General features: G+C 41.5%; 1 protein-coding gene across 13 annotated transcripts in view; it reads left to right on the top strand.

The window, feature by feature from the left end:
• Window positions 1-22111, top strand: part of TSNARE1 (t-SNARE domain containing 1) — a 451500-nt gene that overhangs the window by 277514 nt on the left and 151875 nt on the right. For all 13 annotated transcript variants that reach the window (XM_088179949.1, XM_088179899.1, XM_088179963.1 and 10 more), the window contains one exon: window positions 6323-6405. In XM_088179949.1, the coding sequence (XP_088036075.1) occupies window positions 6323-6405 (83 nt within the window). The remainder of the gene's footprint in view (window positions 1-6322; window positions 6406-22111) is intronic.

Raw genomic sequence — 22111 nt, 5'->3', positions numbered from 1 at the left:
GTTTTTTGTGCTTCTCTCCTCCTCCTGCTCTCTGTGAGTTTTTTTGTGCCATCCCTTGCATGAGGACTCTCACATTTAGCTCCTGTGCTGGTGAGACAGCACATGCTGGTTTACAAGGAGAAGAGTGATGGGCCACTCTGCACTTGCAGATTTACTAACGCCTGAAGATTTGTCTGCTGTGTTTGTTTCTGTGTTTGACCCCCATAATGTGATTGGGCTGGTGTAATTACAGTTAATGAGCCAGCTAATTTTGTACAAGAAGCAAGGCTCTTCCTTCCACGAGGTTTATTGCCACCCATAGGATTCTCCTCACATCAATTTATCCAAAGCAGTTTTTGGGAAGTTAGAACTGCCGTGGTCTCAGTTTCTAATAATGCTGCAATTGAGCAGTAAATGTTGGAAAGGCAGAAGCTGCTCAGGTGGGTGGTTTATTTCTGCTGGGAGGTGCAATTCTCTGCCAGACTGTTTGGAAAGCATGGCTTGAGCAGTTTAAGTAAATCAAACGAGCCATGTAAAGCAAAAGAGGTCAAGCAAGTTGTAAATATCAGTGATCTTACTTGGTAGGTAAAATATATGATCTTCCCAAGACAGCAAGCAGAAATAAAATATATTTATTTATATGAATCCACAACCCTACCAACCTCATTATTCTGGTGACAGACTTAGATTGGAACTTATTTCATCAGCAATAGGACTTGATAACTCAGCTGTGTGATGGAAAGTGAGTTTTGTGTTAATTATAGACAAAAACAGATTTTTGAAAATTGCTGCATGCAAATGAAATTAAGGGATTTATCAAAAGTGTTTGAATTCACAAGCTGGATTTGGGGGAAAAAATCTTTACTTCTTTTTTTTATTATTATTCGTAAGTTTAAATAAACATATTTTATTTTTCTTTAACTTGGATGTCTTACAGAATTTAAAAAAAAATGTTGAGTGTAAATCACAAGGAAAAGGTTGCCTAGAGAAGTTATGGGCTCCCCATCCCTGGAAGAGTTCAAGGCCAGGTTGGACAGGGAAACCTGGAACAGTGGAAGGTGTCCCTGCCCACAGCAGGAGGTTGCAATAAGATTATTTTAAGGCCCATTCCAATCCAAACCATTCCATGATTCTCTGATTCTATGAAAAGAAAGTGTGTGCTACAGGCAGCTATCTGGAATTCCCCATTCAAAGCTATTGGAGCTGTTTTGCCCTGTAAATTACCTTCAGAGATTATTTGGGGAAATAAAAAAATCTGGCATACCTACAAATTACTTAACAAAAAAAAATCCCCCTCTTGGTGAAATAACTTTTTTTAATCAGGAAAAGAAGGAAATAGGGGGAAAAATTAATCAGGTCTGTTTCCATGATATAATGTCCTCACTTGTGTTAATTTTGGAGTTTAAAGGTAGAGCCTTGTGTTGATTATCCTGGGCCATTTGAGAGCTTCATATGGGAATTAAGGACAGCTTGGATGGGGACTGAGAGTGTGCAGTGGTCACTGTGTCCAGAACATGCACCCTCAGGACACTGTTCATGTGCTGCCCTGTGGGGGTGTATGCTGGCTTTGCACCCCTCATTAGTGGTTTGTCATCACCCAGGATTATTGGAAATGTGATTGAGACGATTCTCGTGTTTGGGCTTGGATGTTTATGGTATCTTATCAAAATTTACAGAAAGTATGACAGCACCTCTGGCTCCTTGCTAGAAGTGGGAAAAATGGCTCTCAGCTGAGCCTGCTTCAAGGCCTTTTAAAGCTAAACAAACCAATAAAAGTTTAATACCTATATTATTTATCCTTTTGACCCAATAATAGATTCCCACGACCCTTAGAGTGTCATTAGACTGACCAACCAAAGACAACTGCCTGAGTTCTGTGAATAAGATGGAAAAAGAAGATGAACAAAGAAAAAGACACCACCCAAAATTCTCCATCTTGTCCCATATCTACCACTATACTGTAAAAACCTCAAAATTAAAACCCCATCACCGAGTGAAAACACACACATCTAACCCACTACAACATCTAACCCACTACACATTTGTGATTTCTAACTCATCATTCATATTTACAAGCCCTCTCCAAGGTTTCAGCTCCAGAGCAGGGGGTCTGTGCCTGGAAGCACAGAAAGCTCAAAAACTCCAGATTCCTGAGATCCAACACTGACCCTTCTTCTGTGGCAAACATCAGGAATTTGAGGCCACTTGACTCTGTAAGGAAGAAGAGTAAATTGCTTTGCAGATGCCAAAGTGATAATATTTCTGCATTCTGCCCTTTAGCACCGAGCAGATGATAAGAGGTGCTTTATTCTCTGACAGGATGTGGTTTTTTTTCCAACAGATACACACAGGAAAATGTTTGAATTTTAAATTCGTGGGAGATGTATCCTGGCAGGCATGGCAAACCCCTGGCAGGGCAGTACCATTTTTCAGCACATCCATATGCAGCAGATACTTGACATTTCCAAGATGCATTTCAAGGACAGTATAAATCATTCAAGAGAAGTGCTGTGAATTTATGCTGGTGTTTGGCCATTGCCCTGTAGCCACTTTTATTCATTCAGACCAAGGGGTTTGGGATGTTGGCTGAAGAAAACCAACAGGAAGAGCTGGTTATGACATTTTAGGGTGCTTTAAATACTTTTTCCAGGCCTGGCTGGAAAATGGTGCTGACTGGTTGTTCAGTGCCTCAGTCCTTACCTCTCAGGCTTGTGTGGAAGAATTAGAGCACTGCTAAAATCAGATAGGAAGGTAGGTTTTTGGGAAGAAATAACCACAGCTCCTGATGACTCACAGTGCTGAAAATTGTATTTTCTTGCACCAGTCTAAGCCAGTGTGACCCATTTAGCCTGAACTTAACATATGAGCACAATTATTTTATAAAGCCTCTCGTGTGCAGAATTTATAACTCGATGTTTACATTGAAGTTTGCAAATTACTAACCCTGAGCCATTTTAAACTTTTCTATGGAAGAATTGTCATAGTTTTCCTTCTCTTTAACATCCACAGTTCTGTCTTCACTGAGCCTGAGGGTCTTTTGTTCATGGAATGACACTCACTTTAAACTTTCCAAGTACATGGCAATTCAAATAGGCAAAATTCATTTTCACGCTGAAAGCAATTTCCCTCCAAACTTGGCTTTTAATTAGGAAAGAAACCTCTATGCATTACCAAAATACTTCTTATTTTTTCCTTCTTCTTTTTATTGTGCCTCTCAGTGTGCTGTATTGATTATTTTTAGCCAGAAGTTGTAGCGATAAAAGAGGGTTAAGCTTATTAAAGTGCTAAAAATAAAAGCATACTATGAAAACCTGAAGGGGCCCATTTTGGTTACTGCCAAGTGGGAGCATTTAAAAATTCTCATTCACGAGCTCACTTTCCTGTCTTTCAAGTGGTTTAGCTGAAATTCTGCCTTTTGAAACCAGTCCATTGATGCTGCTGTAAAAATTCAGGTCATGTGAATGATTCCTTGAAAGATTAAGGCAGAACCCCCACTCCAGCCACTGTCAATCCAATAATTTCCCGTGTAAGATTCCTGTTGGTCATTAGAAAGGCTTCATCTCAGGATATAGATAAATAGCTGGAATTGAAAGATACATCTTGGGGTCATCATTATTTCTCTCTGTGTGATAAATGTGTCATAAAATCATAAAAAATTGAATTTAAAGCCTGGCTAGCTCTGTCACCTTCACTACTCCTGTTGCAAGACTGTGTTTTAGATGAAAAATTATAAATATTTTCCGAATTCTCTGATATATTTGGTTGCAAACACCATCTGCTGTGGTGCAGCCTTGTCCCTGAGTTTATCAATATGTAGACTGCATCCCCTTGGGATTTTTGTTTTCAAATTGCATAATAAATTTGTCACCAGAGTCTGAGGGCGGGAAGTTGTGGGATTCAGTGTCTTTGAGAAATTCTGGACCCAGGGCTGGATTATCTCATCTGTTTGGGAACAAACTCGCTGTCCCTTCATCCCAAAGCCAAGGGAAAGGAAAAGGAAGATCCCTCCAGCAGGTTTTTTTCATCCTGCTGAGGACTCTGCCACTTTTGTCTCTCTTTGTCTCTCCATCCTCAAGTGAGGACCTTGGCAAGGAGCTTGAAAGTGGCCAGGGTGAGGCTGTGAACCACCACTTGTTCAGCAAAGATCACTGAAATGTCTGTCAGGGACATATTTATCATTGACTTATTAACATCATTCAATTACTGCCTGTTTCTTTGTGATTTGAGCCAAATTCTCTTTCCTCTCCTTGCTTTCCTGTGTTAATCAGCAGAAACATCTGATTAAATTTTTACCATATTTATGTCTCATTATTATTGTAGAGTTTTAGAGCTGGTTTGGTAGGGGTTTTTTTGTTTTTTTTTTTTTTCCTTTGTTTTAGTTTTTCCCCTGTGCCTCAGGATTACAAGTTGCTCCAAAAAATAGAATTTAAATGGGAGCTTTACTTATTCCAAGGCTGGTATTCCCCCATTGGGAGAACAAAACAGTTCCAAGCTCCCTCTGTAACATCCCATAACTCATCCAGGACACGTGGCACACATCCTTCTTACCTGGGGAAGCCTGTGCTGGGTCAAACAGAGATGATGTTCACAAAAACAGTGCCTAAGGTGTGGTTCTGCCATTCCACAGAGCACTGAGGGGGTGTGCACAGTGTTTAATTTTATCTAACGAAGGCAAATCTCCTCAGGCCTCCCTGCAGGCAGCAGAAAGTGTTGGGTTCCTCTGGAGAGCCTTTTAAGGGAGCTAAATTAAGCTGCTTCTATGATTTCCTCCTTCCCCAGGAGAAGTACAGACAGATTGCTCTTGTTTTAGAAGGATATGTTTAATACATGTCTCCTCTGTAGCTCCTCTCTGCCTAAATGATTAATTTTCTGAGGCCAATCAGGCTTTAAGAGATGTTGAGCAGTGAAGGGTGTCTGCACTAAGATCCCGAGAAACTTTATACACAAATGAGTTCTGTTACATTGATTAGACACTTGGGGTTTTGCTCTTTTTCTCTTTTGTGGTTTTTTTTTTCCTTTTATTTGCTTTTTAAAAGATGTATTTTATTTTGAGTTACTATTATAAGTGCATAATTACATTAACAGATTTTAACACTGTTTCATTTAAAAATGGCAGAATCTGACTGCAACCACTTTCCACAAATTTTCTGCAAACTCTCATCCCTTTGTCCACCACACAAGTGGTGAGATTAATTCCTATTCTTTCCTTTAGAACCTTTAAGAATAAATTACTTGATTCTTTTGTGGCATGTCTTAATCCAACTCCTGACACTATTAATTGAAGAATTTCCATTGGTTTTATTAAGGATTAGAGAAATCCCTGAAACCTTATTCTCCAATTTCTACCTGAGGCTGAGTTCTCCTGGTCTAGTCCATGCTCTCTGTGGTGTATTTTGTGCTCAAATCCACCCATTTGATCAAAAAGCAGACCAAGGGCACATCCTCTTCTACTGTGAGAAGAAATTATTGTCTGCACATCTCTTAGGGGACAAGATGGTCAAGATTTCCAAGATTTCTGCTGGGAAAACAAACCCTTTTTTGCAGGTTTTATACCATAGCTGTCTTGCTTTCTAAGCACAGTCAGGAGTCAAAGTTAATATTTGTTTTTGTTGGAAGTGGAGACCTGCCAGTTGTGATGAGTAGCTGATAATCTTCCTTTTCCAGTCTCATTTTGATTCCTTGTGGTTCCTCCAGGCTTCCCTCAGTGCCAAACATAGCAATGTAAGGTGACCTTCTCCCTTAATTGTAGATTCCAGCAATTTGTCTCAATCTGAGCCATTTTGCAGACCTCCACTGTAGCTGGGAAATGTGCTCCAGGAGTTTGGCTTGTGGTTTCTTTAATGTGATCAACTCCTGGGGATTGGGAAGGAATTGCACACCATGGATTTGCTCTCTGTGATATTGTCTGAGATGATCTGATCAAGAACAGACACCTGGGCATGGTCAATAACCCACATGGACCCACATGAATCCCTGAGCTCTAATAAGGAGATAATTTCAGGTGCCATGTCCCTTCTATAATTCAATCCAGTAAATTTATCAGTCTTGAGCCACTTTCTGTTAATTCCCTGTCACTCTTCCCATTGATTTCAGAAGGAAAGGGATGAGAGGCAACCTCCATCCTGTCAGGGGACACGTGGAGAGGTGTCAGTCATCCTGCCCCTGACTGATGGGTTGGATGTTCATCCAAATGGGTGTTGGTCCAACTTCCCTGCACAACTACAGGTCACAATCAAGAGGCTGCTCCTCTCTTTATGCCCACGAGTAAATTGCTGAATCCCTGTTGGTGTAAGACCTATGTTTTATGGTTTGCACCCTGTAATTATCTTCTTTTAATTTGCAGATAGCATTGAAGCCAACATTGAGGCCTCCTCTTCTAATGTAGAATCAGCCAATGAGCAGTTGGCAAAAGCAAGTCAGCACCAAGTAAGTGGGACTAAAAACATCCTACAAATGCTTTCAGTGGTAGTATTTACACTAAACAAAACACCTGGCAGCTGTGAAACACTGGGCAAATGGATTTGTGCTACCTGGAAAGATGATAAAGCATATTCTAAGTAGGAACTAAACTTTTATATATATATATATAAACATATATATATATATATATATGTATGTATGTATATATATATATGATTAGATTACCATAGCACAGACAATTTGCTTTAGAGTAGTCATTAAGAGATCTGCATATTAAACAGACATTTCCCAGTAGGAAAGTCAACAATTAGCTACTGTTGTTCTTGGAAAGACACCATAAAAAGCACATCATTTAAGTGCATATGTGCTTCTGTTTGGTGTGTTTCCCTATAATCAGGCAACAGTACTTTAGGAAAACAACTTGAGTTGTCAAACAACATGATGTGGTTGGTGAATAATGGCTGTGGTGGTGTTCAGCACTTTTCAAAGGCAATTTGAGGGATTTTTTTGTGATTCTTTTTTTTTTCTTCACTAGAGGAAGAATAAAACATAAACACACACACACACATACACACACAAACATTAATCTTTTTGAAAACAGCTTGCCCAGAAAGAACTCTTTGATGATTATAGTTAGGACTTTCTAGGGATGGGGTGGGGGAGGTGGGGGAACGAACAGAGAAAAAAATGTTATCAATTGCATTGTGACTGACAGAAGAAAAACATGCTAGTTTTCTTTTTCCTCAAGCATAAATTAGTGATTTTCGTGCGTCTGGAGTTTTGACAAAATGTTGCTGAGGTCCCTTGAGAGTACATGGTGCCTGTTGGTTTGTCCTTGGACAGTGAACTCTGAAGTTCTGGGGCAAACCTCCAGACCAAAGGAGTAAGACTCACAGGCATTTTGCTCTGATGTAATGGAGTGATGTGATTTTAAAATTATCCATAGCTCATTTTCTGGTGAAACACATTGTCCCAGTTTTGGGTAATAAGACTGAGTTTTGCAGAACTTCAATATTGCAGAAAATAAGGGCTGTCTTCATTTTGGATTTTAATGTATATATATTCAAGATAATGCATGTCGCCCTGCATGGAATCCTGCATTCACTTTGAAAATAACTTGTTACCACATGAAGTCTAAAATGAAACTGGAATGAATTTAATACTTGACCTGACTGTAGAGCTGATTGCAAAGCTGCAAATGAGTTAATGATGACTTTGGCTAAGAAGGTCGAAGAGGAGTCAGGCAGAAAATGAATGCAGCACAGTCTAAAGGCTCTGCTTTCTTCAGCTACAAGAGCTGCTGAAATAACCTGCCCAGACAGGAGGCCCTTTTTTCCTGAGATATGTCCATCAGGATAAAGATATAGTCACTTTTAGTGAGGCACCCCTGCCAAGGATATAAATATGGACTGATTGGTGTGCATGAAAAAAACAGAGCCTCTCTTGTGCTCAAAACAAGCCCATAATGACAAATATCACTCACTAAACTTAAGCTGCTAAAGGAAATGTGCAATCCAGATCTCCTGTGGAGCACAGGGAACTGTCCTGTGCCTACTGGTTGTGGATCATCAGAAAAACATGTGTAAACCCAGGGCACTCTCTGTCACCATGAACAGAAAATGAGGTGACTTTTTTGTCACTTCCACTGCTGGCCTGGGGCTGGTCGAGTTGCATGTGATGCTTCATGTGTTATGTGCCATCAAATCTGCTCATTTACACCCAAAGGGACACTGTCCCCATGGTGGGACAGGGAGGACCCTGATCCCACAGGAATGTTGATGCCCTTTGGATAAAGCAGGGTGAGTACAGGTCATCCTTCCAGGTGGTTTGCCTGGTTTTGGATGCTTTGGAAATATCCGGGATGGGTTTGGGAGAGGATCAGCCAGATGGGCCCGTGGGTGAACTGCTTTTAAGGGACCTGCCAGAGCTTCACATGCTCTAAATTCCTTCTGTGCTGCTCAGGGATCAAAGGCACAAAATGTTTCTTAAATCTCACTGACCAGTTCTTCTTATGTTAAACTGCTAATTCATGAGTATGTTTGCTTGTTACTTATGTTACAGTGTGATTATCCTGTAAATGCAGGCTGGCTTACAAACATTTGTTATTTATTACTGTTTATATGTGTATAAACATGTGTGTGTGTGTGTGTGTGTGTGCAGTATTTTTATTAGTCAATGTAGTGTTTTTATTAGTCTATCAACAAATGTATACATAAATTGAGAAATCAGAAATGTCAACACTGCTGAAAATTCAAGTTTAAGGCCTTCTGTAGAACTTAATGGAGGGATTTCTGTCAGGAATAATGATTCAGTGGCAGGTTATTTAGCACAATATTTGCATGTAACCCATGCAGTCACTTCAACAATACAACTAAGAGAACCAGTCCCAACCTGCACATTAACATAACAGAGAACCAGTAAATAATTTTTCTTTAGCTACTACAAAATAAGACATGTAGGTTCCCTGAAATGATAGAAATGTTAAAAAATATGAGAATGTCTTCACAATGAGCTCCTTTGTCTGCATTTTAAATTTGGTAAGGTGCTCCTTCGTCTTGAGATGTGTGTGCTAACAGCAGTATTTTATTACTTTGAGTGCATTTTCATGTGCCCCATCTAAATTCTAAAAGATTAGTGGGAGCTGTCAGAGCTTTGGAATATATATATTCCAAACATATATATCTTCCAAATATATATATATATAAAAACAGATTTTTTCTTTCACTTTAAATTATTGGTATTTAAATTGGAAAAGAATTGTTTCTGCTTAAACTTATTTTTACTACCAGTTTCAGTTAAGCTGTGCCAGTGCATTATCTGTGGGAACACTCAGGGTCAAAATGCAGATGAAAGAAATGAGAGTTGAACATTGATACAAAAAAGAGGCCTTTTTTTTTTTTTTTTTTTTTTTTCCATCTGAAAACCCTGTTTGTCACAGAAATGTGACAATTTTACTTTTTTAATCCTACTTTCACTAAAAAATCTGGGTTTGAAAAATGACTGAGGGGCAAACAAATCTGGCAGGGAGAAGCCAGTAAAAGTTTTTTCCTGCACTGGACTTGTTTAATGCCTTTCTTTTCAGTGAGGGTCTCATTTCTCTTGGGCCTCGAGCAGGAATGATGACTCCTGCCATTAATACCAATGGCCCAGATTTGCCTCTTGAAATTTCCTTGTCCCTGCCCCCAGAGAAGATGATTCATCCCACCCATCTCAAAACACCACTTTTAACTTGGGTCAAATTGCTCTCTGGAAGAGAGGGATTTATTGGACCAGGCTGAGTGTGTTTGGTGGTGATGTGTGTTTAAGTGTCTAAACCTCCTTTCCATGATTCATGAGCAGGAATTGCTTTCAGCACATCTTGTCTCATGTCACAGGAGATGTCTGATATAGGCAGGTCTGGTGGCTGCCTCTTAGGACAAGTTTGTTCTCTCCTTTGTCCACTAAATTGAGATTATATCAATGACACCACAGATATTTCAATGAAAAATTAATCCCGCGCCTGTCACCTGTCTCTTTATTTGGAAAAAAGGGAATATCTAGACACTCAACCTGCCCTTGAGGTTAGTTTAGGTGGGCTGGACATCACACTAAAGGGATGGGTGCATGGAGATGAGCACTTTTACTCTGCTCACTTTGCTCAGAGCTTCCTGCACGTGGGTTGAGAGGAAGGAAAAGAAACCAACACAGACTCCACGGGTACACATTAAACCAGTTGCTCTTTTTTATGCAAAGTTTGGCCTAAGTTCAGCCTGGCCTCACTGACTGAAGGACTCTGTGCTGACTGCTGAAACTAATTTGTTTTGGAAGAGCTGCTTGTGTTGCTCTGATTAATGCTGGTTGCTTTCCTTCCCCATATCCTCTGTGGAAGTCAAGCTAATTTGGATTTGCTGGCATCCCAAAGGCAAGCAGCAGTTCTGTGACCCATTTGTGTAGTCTAAGAAAAAAGAATTTTTTCCCAGTAAAGAAGCAATTCCTGGGTCTGGCTTTCACGGGTACACAGAGGGGCACTTTGAAGGCTGAAGCTCTGAGCAAAAAAAGCCTCATAAATCTGTGATATTTGCAGAGATCTTATTACCTGGAGACCACTGATAAGGAACTGTCTTCAACTTTTGCTCAAATAACTCATTGGTGTTTTAACAACAAAAGAAAATTTGAGTTTCAAAAATCATCTTCTCAGAGTCTTTAAAATATTTTGGCTGGTACCCTCTCAAAGCATTTGTTGCTTATAAATATTGTGGCAACAAGATCACCTCCTCCTCTTCACTATGGATATGCTCTAAGACCTTGTCTTTTGCTGCCAGTAAATAATTTTAACTTTAGTTTACTAATTAAGAGCCAACTGGCACCATGATTGCACCCTGACATGTGCAGTTATCCAGCAACTGCAAAGCCATGGGGGACCAGTGTGGTTGGATTATCTTGATGCAAACTGAGACCATTTTCCTTTAACCTGTCACTTTTTACCTGAGAGAAGAGACTGACCTCCACCTGGCTACACCTTCCTTTCAGAGAGTTGTGGAGAGCAAGAAGGTTCTCCCTGAGCCTCCTTTTCCCCAGGCTGAGCCCCCCCAGCTCCCTCAGCTGCATAATCTGGATCCCTGACTTCAAGGAAGACGTTGAGCTGCTGGAGAATGTGCAGAGAAAGGGCAACAGAGCTGGGGAGGGATGTGGATGAGAAATGGCTGAAGGAGAATTGCTGCATGGAAGGGGCTGTCAAACATTGGTATGGGCTGTCCAGGGAGGTGGTGGAATCACCATCCCTAGAGATGTTCAAGAAATGACTGGATGTGGCACTTAGGTGACAAGGTGCTGATCAGCCAAGGGTTGGATTCCATGGGCTTAGAGGTCTTTTCCAACTTAAATAATTCTGTGAGCTCCTAGGACAAGAAAAGGCTGGGTGCTCATATGGCAGATTTGTGACAGAGATGTGGCATCACTCTGCTGCAGACTCTGAGATGCAACATAAACAATGAAACCTCATGTTGTTTGTCCATGTCTGTCACCACGGTGAGCGTGGCTGAGTTTGCAGCTCCTCTGGATAATTAGCAGTTGGAAGTTTCATTTGGGGGATCACAGAGCTGTTCTTTCTCCTGGCAGTTCCTGCCTGAGAAAGTGGTGGCAGCTGAATTAAAGGTGCAGGAGGAACTCGGGGCTCTGTAAGGACTCTAAGCAAAACCAATTTTTTCATGGCCAAAAATGCCAAAAGTCACTGAAGTGACTGTTTAATTACAATCCGAGCCTTAATCCTCCTCTTCAGCAGAAGAAAGAAACATTTCCACCATACACAGTCTCCACGGTTCTGTACCATGAAGTCCAGTCAGGAAAATAAGTCCTGCACAAATTGCTTGAACCTCTCAAACCAATTTGCAGACCCTCTCCACTTTGTCTTAGTCCACAGCAATACATTCACACTAGGTCAGTTCGGGCACCTCTGGGTTTCCCCCTCAGAGTGAATTTTTTCAATTTCAAAGCAATTTCTCCCCATAGCACTTGTTCTAATTCCACCTCTTCCCTCTCCCATTAAGCCATATTTATTTTTCATTTTTACTGCCAATTGCAGCCTCCCAGTCTTTCTCTGATGTAGCATGGCTGCCTGCACCACTGCTGTCTCAGGCATTCCATTCCCTTATCATCATCCCAGTAATCTGCTTGCCCAGGTTGCTCAAAACCTCCCACATGGGGATGTTTGCCTGTATTTCCTGTCAGATGCGCCCCAATGTATTTGGGGCTACAAATACGATTTGTATTGCTTCAGAGCCTTGAAGCAACTCCTTGCTGCTGCAGGCTGCCCCTTCCTTCAGGCTCCCTTCGTCTGGGCAGCAAGCAGAGCTGTCTGGGGCACTGCTCTCCATGATTAAATTGAATCACAGAATCATTTAGTTTGGACAAGGCTACTAAGATTATCCAGTCCAAGCATGAGCCCAGCACTGCCAGGTCCACCACTAAACCACGTCCTCAAATGCCACATCTTGATGGGTTTTTTTAATGCCTCCAGGGATGGTCACTCCACCAATTCCTCAGGCAGCCTGTTCCAGTGCTTAACAGCCCTTTCAATGAGGAATTTTTTCCTAATATCTGATCTAAACCTCTCCTGGCACAACTTGAGGCCATTTCCCCTTAACCTGTCACTTTTACCTGGGAGAAAAGACTGACACTAACCTGGCTACCCCTTCCTTTCTGTAAGGTCCCCCCTGAGCCTCCTTTTCTCCAGAATGAGCCCTCCCAGCTCTCTCAGCTTCTCCTCATCAGATTCCTGCTCCAGACCCTTCACCAGCAGCAGCTGGTTGGGATAAAACTTGTGCCTCCTTTTTTTCCTTGCTTGCTGGCTCCCTATGAACAGCAGGCTGAGTTTTCAGATTTTAGAGTGCTTTATTTTGGAGCAGCTTCTGTCTTTGCCTGCTTTTTTACTGTATTTTAATGCAGCCATTTACAAAACAGCTGCTTTCTGTGGGAAGTGGTGTTTGAGTCAGTGCCAGTCCGTGTGATAAATGAACTGTGTGAATGCAGTGACTTAACCTCAGCGAGGTCTGAGCCACAACATTTATTTAAAACTCTCTTTGTTTTCTGTAAATAATGGATCTGTGTGATCAAATATTTATTAAGAAAGGCGTTGTTTAGAGCTTTTGGATGTCATGCAGTCTTGTGTTCCTGTGTGTAAAGGTAAAATCTTTTGGGCCATTTTTAATCTCAGCAAAACATCTCTTCATTTGTACCATCCAAAAGGGAGAGAAGTCTGATCCAGGTAGTAGCTTAGCCTTTTTTTTTTCCCTTTATTATAGAACACCCACTGTAAAATTTTTGGGAGAAAAAAAGGTAAAAATTATTCACTGTGAGCTCACTTTTTATTTAAGCACGAACCATTCAAGGGGGAAGTGGAAGGGGCATGAGTGGAGAAGAGAAGGAATCCAGAGGAGGCCATGAACATCATTTGGGGGATGGAGCACCTCTCCTGTGAGGAAAGGCTGAGAGAATTGTGATTGTGCAGCCTGGAGAAGAGGACTCCAGGGTGAACTTATTGTGGCCTTTGAGGTACCTGGAAGGAGATGCAACAAATCTGGAGAGGAGCTTTTACAAGGGCAGAGTACTAAGACAGTGGGGAATGGCTTTAAACTGACAGATTGAATGTTTGGATTGGATATTAGGAAGAAATTCTTCCCTGTGAGGGTGGTGAGGCCCTGGCACAGATTTCCCAGAGAAGCTGTGGCTGCCTCATCCCTGGAAGTGTCCAAGGCCAGGTTGGTTGGGGCTTGGAACAGCCTGGGATAGTGGAAGGTGTCCCTGCCTATGGCAGAGGGTTGGAATTATCTTTAAAGTTCCTCCTGACCAAAAGCATTCTGTGATTTGGTGTGATCTGAAGGACTTGGGAGTGAGTTTAGCAGTGAGCCATGGGTGACCAATCTGTTTTCTCTGGTGAGAAGATGAGTAGGTAGGACACAGATTTTACTGACTGTTCACCTTGGTGGAATGCAGCACTGGGGCTGTTCCAAGTTAAGAATATTCTTATTTTAAAAATATCAGTTACACTGATTGTGATGGCCTGCATTCAGTATTTCAAAGGCAAGAATTTTGTATTTGAAATCTCTGAACAAGCCTGATCTGTGACAAGTCAGAGATGGCAGAAGGAAACCATAGACTGTCTTTTGTTTTTCTAATTCATTTGTTTAACGGAATCTCTTTCCAGGGTACAATTTCATTTTGAGGGGTCAGAGATTAAAAAGCAATTTTCCCTTGCTAGCAGCAGCATAAACTAGTGAGTTACATTTCTCTTAATGGCCTCATTTAACAGGGGAGTGAATGGAAATCCTTGGTTACTGACTGGAAAACCACACTTAGACTCATCTTTGTGCCCAGTGGCAGCACATATAATAAATTGCCCTGCTCAAAGGTCAAAGCTTTGAGAAATTGTATTAAACTTACCTCTTAATGGGCTAGGGATACCATGGAGTAAGGAATGTTATCACTGGAGATGCATACCTAACTGACATCCATGGAAATGAGGAACAGAATTTAAGTATCCTCGAGTCCCAGCTGTGTAGCCTGAAGTGTTATTGCACTGGGCTGTGAGCTTGTCACATCTCATCAAGCAGCAAAATGGTCAAGCTTGGTCGGTGTTTGCTCTGGAAACCTCTGCTGAAAATCTGCACGTGTAGGCAGCAGTGCTCTCCTGCTCAGTTTTCCTTTCTGGTGCAGGGACACTGTCCAGGCAGTGTCACCACTCCTCGAGTATTTATTGTGAAGGCACTGAAGTGTCAGTGAATCAGAGGAAGCCACAAAGATGCTCCAAGGGTTGGAGCTCCTCTGCTCTGGAGCCGGGCTGGGACACCTGGGGGTGTCCAGCCTGAAGAAGAGGAGGCTCTGGGGAGACCTCAGAGCCCCTTCAAGTGCCTAAAGGGGATGGACAGGAAACCTGGAATTTTAAGAAAGGTCTGGAGTGGCAGGACAAGTGGCAATGGCTTTAAAGTGACAAAGGATGAAATTCTTCACTATGAGTGTGAAGGCCCTTTGAAGCTGTGGCTGCCCCATCCCTGGAAGTGTCCAAGGCCAGGTTGGACGGGGCTTGGAGCAACCTGGGATTGTGGAAGGTGTCCCTGCCCGTGGTGGGGGGTTTGGAATGAGATGATCTTTGAAGTCCCTCCCAACCCAATCCATTGGATGACTCTAAAGATGCCACATTGGTTTTCAAAGCCACAATGAAACTAATTGTTGAATTCTACTGTGGGAATTTATGTTTCAGTTTCTGTGTCTCGATTTTTAACTTGATTTCCTTGATGAGCATCAGTTTAACAGTCCATCTTTCCACAGGGACAGTGTAAGGGACCTGAAGTCAGTACGGTGTCATCTCATCACACTGGGTACTTAAAATTTAGGCAGCTGGAAGAAAAAAGTCTAAGCTTCCTTTCCCATGCCTCTAGAAGATTGTTCATCCTGTTTCTCTTGGACATTTTACCTCAGTCTGTGGTGAACAGTGCCCAGGAGGTGAACATCTTGCTTTCATGCTGATAGACGAGTACCTTCAAAAACTGCTTTATTAGACAGAGTTTGCCTTCTTCGCCTAAAAACTAATATTTAGTGTCCTTTTGTGCTGAGTAGGGAAGCCTGCTGCCTTTCTGGCTTCTGCTATGGAAGGCTGCAGTTCTTCCTCAAATCATGTCACCTGTGCCATCTGTGTTTAAATGCTGCAAAGAACCTGGGGCATCCCCAATGGTCAGGACATAGCTGAGAAAGTAATTGCTTATTGCCCTGTTGTGCTTTAATAAGTGTATTGTTCATGAAGGGAAAATGATATGTAAGGAGAAAAAAGCCACAGAAAATGAAATTGCTTTTATTTCCATTTTGACAAAGCCTGGAAGCACTTTAATCAAAGGTGGTTTCCATATTCCTGGAAGAAATCACAGGCCTGGTAGGACACCTTTGTAGCACAGCTCTTGGGTCGTGGCCTGGCACTATCAGAAGTGGAGAATGGGAATTGTTATGTTCAACTTCTGCTCAAGAGGAGAACAGAGAGTCAATTATAGCCTTTCTAAATCCAACTTCAGCAACATGCAAAGCACTTGGAGACATTTTGAAATGAGGAATGAAAAACCAGGACTTAAGTGTGGGATGGGACAATTTGGGATTTCATTTCACTTTGAAAGAATCATTGCATATCTCTCTTTGTGGGGAGAAAGGATTTCCTTAGACAAAGAGACACTTGACTTCCTGGTCTTCAGAAAAATGTTTTCTACAATTCTATAGCATGAGGCTTGTCTTTGTTTAGAAGTTTCTAAAGCAGGAGAAGCTTGTTCTTGTCTGACCAGCTCTGATGTCTCTTAATTTTGTTCTATGTCACACCCTGCTATGAGTTCAGGATTGGCAGCTCAAGCCTTTGACAAGATTCAGTCATTCCTTTATTCCCTGCTGGGGTATTAAGGGATTAAGGTTTTCTGTGGAATGAATTTAAGAGACTAGGCAACATCTACAGGAACCTGCTCTTTTCATAAAGCACAACTTCATTTTTACTTCTTTTTTTTAAAGATGACTGTAGGAAAAACAACTTACAAGGCGGATCGAAAATTCATTATGATTTTTATGTCACAGTAAGAGTTGCATTTGATCCATTTTTAGTGGGTTTGGGTATATTTTTCATAGTTTTTTTCTCTTTTGTTTAGTGAGCTACAACGTATCATTCTTCCTTTTTGCAGACAGCAGTGCTGTCCATTTACAAGAAACAATTCTTGCATCAGTTCTTTTTACTGTAGAAGACATTTTTCTTACATAGACCTGAAGCACATAAAAAGTAAAATAAGCTCTATTCGTATTTATCTTTCCTCTTTACAGTTCATCCCAGCGGATATTACCCTTTTCCTGAAACATTTTTTTTGGTTAAGAGTCTAAAGAAAAGGGAATAATCTGTAACTTCAGGCTTTCACTGATGTCAAAGGCACATTAATGGAAGGAGAATAGAGCTTTATTCACTATACAGATCACATTTGCTGATTTAATAAGACTGGGGAGAATTCATGCGCATGCAGGTAAGTTTATTTTTTTCTAAGCAGAGAAATCTTAAATTCTACTCAGTCTCCAAGCTTTCCCTGACTCTTCCCAGCTGTGCCTTTAAAAGGGTTTATTATTGAATATTGAGTAGTATGAGGATGCTAATCTTGCTCTAGTTTGAGGGATTGCAATCTTGTTAATACTAGGCCTTGTTTTTCCCCATCCAGGCAAGATTTAAATTGATCTGAAACTAGTGAAGAAACAATTAAGCCTAATTTTTGGGGACTATCAACGTGGCTTCCTTACATCTCAAGTAGAAGAAAATCTAAGTGCTGCTTTTCTTTGCCACAAGCAGTGAGCATGAATTATGGAATTCATGACAGCTCAGCTGATGCATGGGGGGGATCCATCTCAAGTGACTTTGGGTCTACCCAAAATAGAAATTAATCACTGACTGTGATACCAAGGTGCCCTACATCCTCTTTAGAGACCTAGGAAGCATTTGGATTTCATATTGGTACTGAAAGATGGGATCAGTGATGCCATAGGATTCCTATAGGATACTCTGGGGTCTGTTACAGCCTCAAACATCCCCCAGGTCTGCGTGGATGTGCCAGATCCCACAGGGAAACTCATATCCAGATGTTTGTCTTTAGGTGGGAGTGAGCCACGCTGAGTTGGAGAGATCCCATTTCAGGGCAGTTTATTGTGCCTGGGTTGAGAACAGAAGCTTTAGTTTCCTCCAAAAATAATTCTCTAATTAATTTGAATTTAATGCGGCTTTAATTAATTTAATTCTCTATTAAATTAATTAATCCTAATGTGGCTTTTGTGTGAGTCTTCATCACATTGGAATAGGCCACTTTAATCTTCTGTCTGGTGCTGGGCACTCCCTTTGAGGCTTGGGGCATTTTCTGAGGGCATGGGAAAGCATCAGGAGTGATCTGAGAGCTGCCAAGCCAGGCTGCAGAGGAAAGATTACAAAAAGAGTTGCTTAAGCTAAAAAAGAAAAGATAGATTTGAAGATAAAGGTCTCTTGGTACATAAAAGAGGAAAAGAATAATCACTGCTTTTTTTGTTTATTACAGTTGGGAAGAACAAGGAGTAATGGACTTAAGCTGCAGCAAGAAAGAATCAGGGCTGATATTAAGAAAAGCTGTTTAATGATAAGGAGATTGAAATACTTTCTAGGGAGATTTTAGAGTCTCTAGCACTGGATATCTGTAACAGTATCTAGTGAAACATATTTCAGGAGTGGTGTTTGTATAATTGCTTTTGCTGTAGCCTGTCAGATCACGCTGCAAGGTCCAATGTAAACAGGACATGTTCACATTGTATCACACACCATCATTATCTAATCTGAAAATGCTGCAGCCCTGAATCATTCTTTGATTTCCATTCTCATCCTCTCCTTCTCCCCTGCCTTCTCCTCTCCAAAGAAATGTGTTCCTGTTAGGAAACTGCTTTAGGGACCAAAATCTCTGATTTAGTTTGACAAAGGTGAATGAGGCTCAGCATTTTCTGTCAGCTCTGCTTAGAGTGTCTGTTGTGGACAAATCATAGAATCATGGAATGGCTTTGGTTGGAAGGGACCTTAAAAATCATCCAGTTCCAACCCCCTGCCATGGGCAGGGACACCCTCCACTATCCCAGGTTGCTCCAAGCCCCATCCAACCTGGCCTTGGTCAATTCCAGGGATGGGGCAGCCACAGCTTCTCTGGAAAACCTGTACCACAGCCTGAGCATCCTCACAGGGAAGAATTTCTTCCTACCATCTCATGTACATCTACCTTCCTTCAGCCTAAAGGCATTAAATGCCATAAATCACTTTATCCCAGTATTTTCTACATGACTTCCAGGTGTCCTAGATTTATTCTCCAAATTATTTCCACAGAAGTGTAGTCAATAAAATCATGGTGAGTGTCCTCAGCAGTCCTTTGGGTGAGGCAGCTGAGCCACGCAGGCATTGATTTGACGTTTGTGGGAGCTGGCATTGTACTCTCCTTTAAGGGTAACAGATAATCACCACATTTCACTTTAACAAGCTGTTGGAATTCTGTGTTCTGGTTATGTTTGATTAGCATCAGGGCTGGAAATAAGGAGGATTTATAGGAAGAGAGAAAATGAATGTGATGGTAGAATTCAGGAGGGAATGTATCCCTGCTGCTGAATTAAATAAGGCCAGGGGCTGTCCTGTGAATCCAAGGCCTGGTTATGTCCTCATGATTAAATTATGAAATAGAAACATAGAATGGTTTGGGTTGAAAGTGACCTTTAAACGTCACCTAATCCAACCCCCCTCAATGAGCAGAAAAGATGCAGAAAGAGGACAGAATCCAACCACTCCACGGGGAATGGCCACTGCCATGGGCTACACAGGGTCTGGGTCATTCCTTGGGAGAACAGGACAAAGCTGCACCCAAAACAATTCATGGATGATGAAGAGCCACCATTTGTGCCTCTGCCTCATCCTTCTTTGAGTTATTAGTACAGAAGCAGCTGCTTTGTGCCAAAGTTTGTCCACACCTCTTTGCTTATTTCCCCCTTGCCCCAGGGTTTTGTATGACCATGGTTTAGGCCAGGTTTGGGACACAGCCTTCTGCATCCTTGGATTACAGAGCTGTGAGATGCCTCCATGGGAGCAGCACCTCTTTGCCTGGGAGAAAAACTGAAATTCAGTCCCTTGCTCTTGGTCTCTGCCTGAGCTGTGCTGTTGGAACCCTCAAGCCTGGAAGTTTTGAACTTTCTGTGCTGTCAGGCACTGATCCCCAGAGGAACACTGCTTTTAACTTGAGGCCTTGGAGCAGACTTCCAAAATTGAATAATAGAACTAAAATCACTAATGTGTAGTTTGAATAGAAGTGTATGGTATCACATGGTGAAGGGTTTAGAATTTAGGGTTTTAAAATATAGTAATATGTATAGAACTTGATGGAGGTTTGGGGACCTTTTTTTTGTTCCTTTTTGTCCTTCTTTTTAAGTTTAGGTAGTACTTTTTTAATTAGATAGAAAATGCCACACTATGGGTCACGGGTGTTTGGTCATTGAGTCAAAAGTAAAAATAATCTAGGTGTTAGTTTTTAATTTGACTGTTTAGCCTTAAAGATGGGCGAAATAGAACTCTATTTTTTTTGCTTTTAGCTTGTTAGCTGGAAGTGCTGTAGCACTCACTGTACTACAGGTAAGAATTAATAAACAACTGAATCCAAACATGAAATTCTGTCTCTTGTACATTCAATCTCAACTCTAAGTGAAGAAAAACAAAAAAAAAAAAGATAAAAAATAATACTGTGCCATTACTCTGCCCTTCTTGCTCATGCACTATATTGAACCCAACCAAACTCATTCATTTTTCTCTCTGTCTTGGCCTTGGATCTCCTTTATTTCCTCTCTGGAGGTGCCTGACCCTTGTGCTGACCCTGATTTTTGTCCCTGGACCTGCTCTGCTCTTGGTGCTGTGGGACTGAGCCCTTGGTGGGGAGGATGCTGCCCCAGCTCCCCTTCCTGTCACCCCCTCCTGGTTTGTCCTCCATGGAAGAGCAGCTTGGGCTTGCAGCTCCCTGGAAACTCAAAGATTCTCTCAGGGATGCATAAACTTACTCATTATTTTGAATGGTTTCGAGAAAGCTGAGCCCAGTGTTCACCAGCTCTGGTAGTTGTGCTGTGAGTCATGAGAAACCTAAATTTTATTTTTGATGGTCCAGTCAGAGATGAACTTGGTGTGCTCCTTGTTTGATTCAGTGCTTTTTTGTTTTGTTTTTTTTCTATTGTTTTTTGGGAGATGTATTTAAAGACAGAAGAAAGATTTTTTGACCCGTAGATTTTGAAATAGCTGCAGTGTGATCAGTGAAGATATTGAATAACTGTTTTACTGCTGATGCTGCATGATTTTCCACGACCAAAAGGAATTCTTAATTTGATAAGACAGGAGTTTTTTTGGTGCTAAAAGAGATAATAGAGTCAAAATGAAGAGGAGACTGAAGTGCTGCTTGGACCCTTGGGCTCTGATAGAGACTAATCCCAAATAACACATGGAAACAGATCTTTTCCACCATGATCACAAAGGTGATGGTCATTAATTGTCTGAAAGCCTCTACAAATGGCAACTAGAATTCACAACTTTTAGGAACAGATATACTGAAGGACAAAGGTGAGATGGCATATTTCTGTATCAACCTGGAAATTCACTGTAGGGAGAAAAAGAATGCTGAATATAGGTACTGCTTGCATAAAGCTGAATTGTGTTGTCAGGGAAGACATTGAATTCTGGGTATTGCATTTAGAGAGCATTTAAGCATAGCAGAGGATCAGCAGCAAGCCATAAAGTAAGACCTGAAAGTCCAAGGATTTGGAAATGAGAGCATCATGCCCAAGACCAGGCAGCAGATTGATCTATGCAGCAGGAAATGAGAGCACAGAGAAACACAAAGCAGCAGAACGATGTGAGATACAAAGTTGAGCTTATTTTTATTTATTTATTTATTTTTAAATTTAATTTGCTCTCTAAATACTTGGAGTGCTTTCCTGCAATGCAGTAAAAGAGCCACCAAGTCATAGGCTGATTTTGATGTCACTGCCATGAATCTGGAGAACCATTGTGGAACTGGGGCAGCAATAATTTGGTAGAAGGAAAGCAGAATCCCCTCCCACTCTGACCATGCTGCTTCTGCACCAGCTGAGGGACATTGCCTGCTCTCCCCCAGCCCCAGATGGAGTGAAATGCCTGCTGTGCCTGCTGCCTCTGGCTCTCAGCCTGCTGCATCCATGACCATTGCCATAAACACCCAGTGGGCACCAGGACCTGGATTACATCCCCAACATGTATCCCAGCCTTTTCCAGCAGCTCTGCCATCAGTGGCAGGCAGCGTGGGTGTTGTTCTATTGCTTTTCCCTGGTCTGCCTAGCATTTTAGCATCCTAAGCTAATTAGGATTGGACAACAGAAAGAGGTTGCTGAATTGGTGTTCTCAAGCAGATTGAAAAATTCTGGTGTACCTGCTTTGTTTGCACAAATGAATAAAATGTTGGCCCCATCCACAGATGGCTCTTCAGAGAGAAGCAGGTGCAAACTTGTAAGGCTTTTCCTCCTGGCTGGGGTTTTTGTGGTCCATCTTCTAAATGCAGTTATCTTCAGTTATCCCTGAAGATCAGGTAAGGAGTCACCAGAATTTCCACATAATAAAGGCAAAACAAAATAATTTCAGATTTATTGATGGAGAGCAATAAGAAAAGGACTCGCC

This window comes from Sturnus vulgaris, chromosome 1, assembly GCF_052056855.1.
Source record: "Sturnus vulgaris isolate bStuVul1 chromosome 1, bStuVul1.hap1, whole genome shotgun sequence".
Taxonomy (NCBI): Eukaryota; Metazoa; Chordata; class Aves; order Passeriformes; family Sturnidae; genus Sturnus; species Sturnus vulgaris.
The sequence above is the reverse complement of the archived record's forward strand: the minus strand, read 5'-3'. Positions and strand labels throughout refer to the sequence as shown.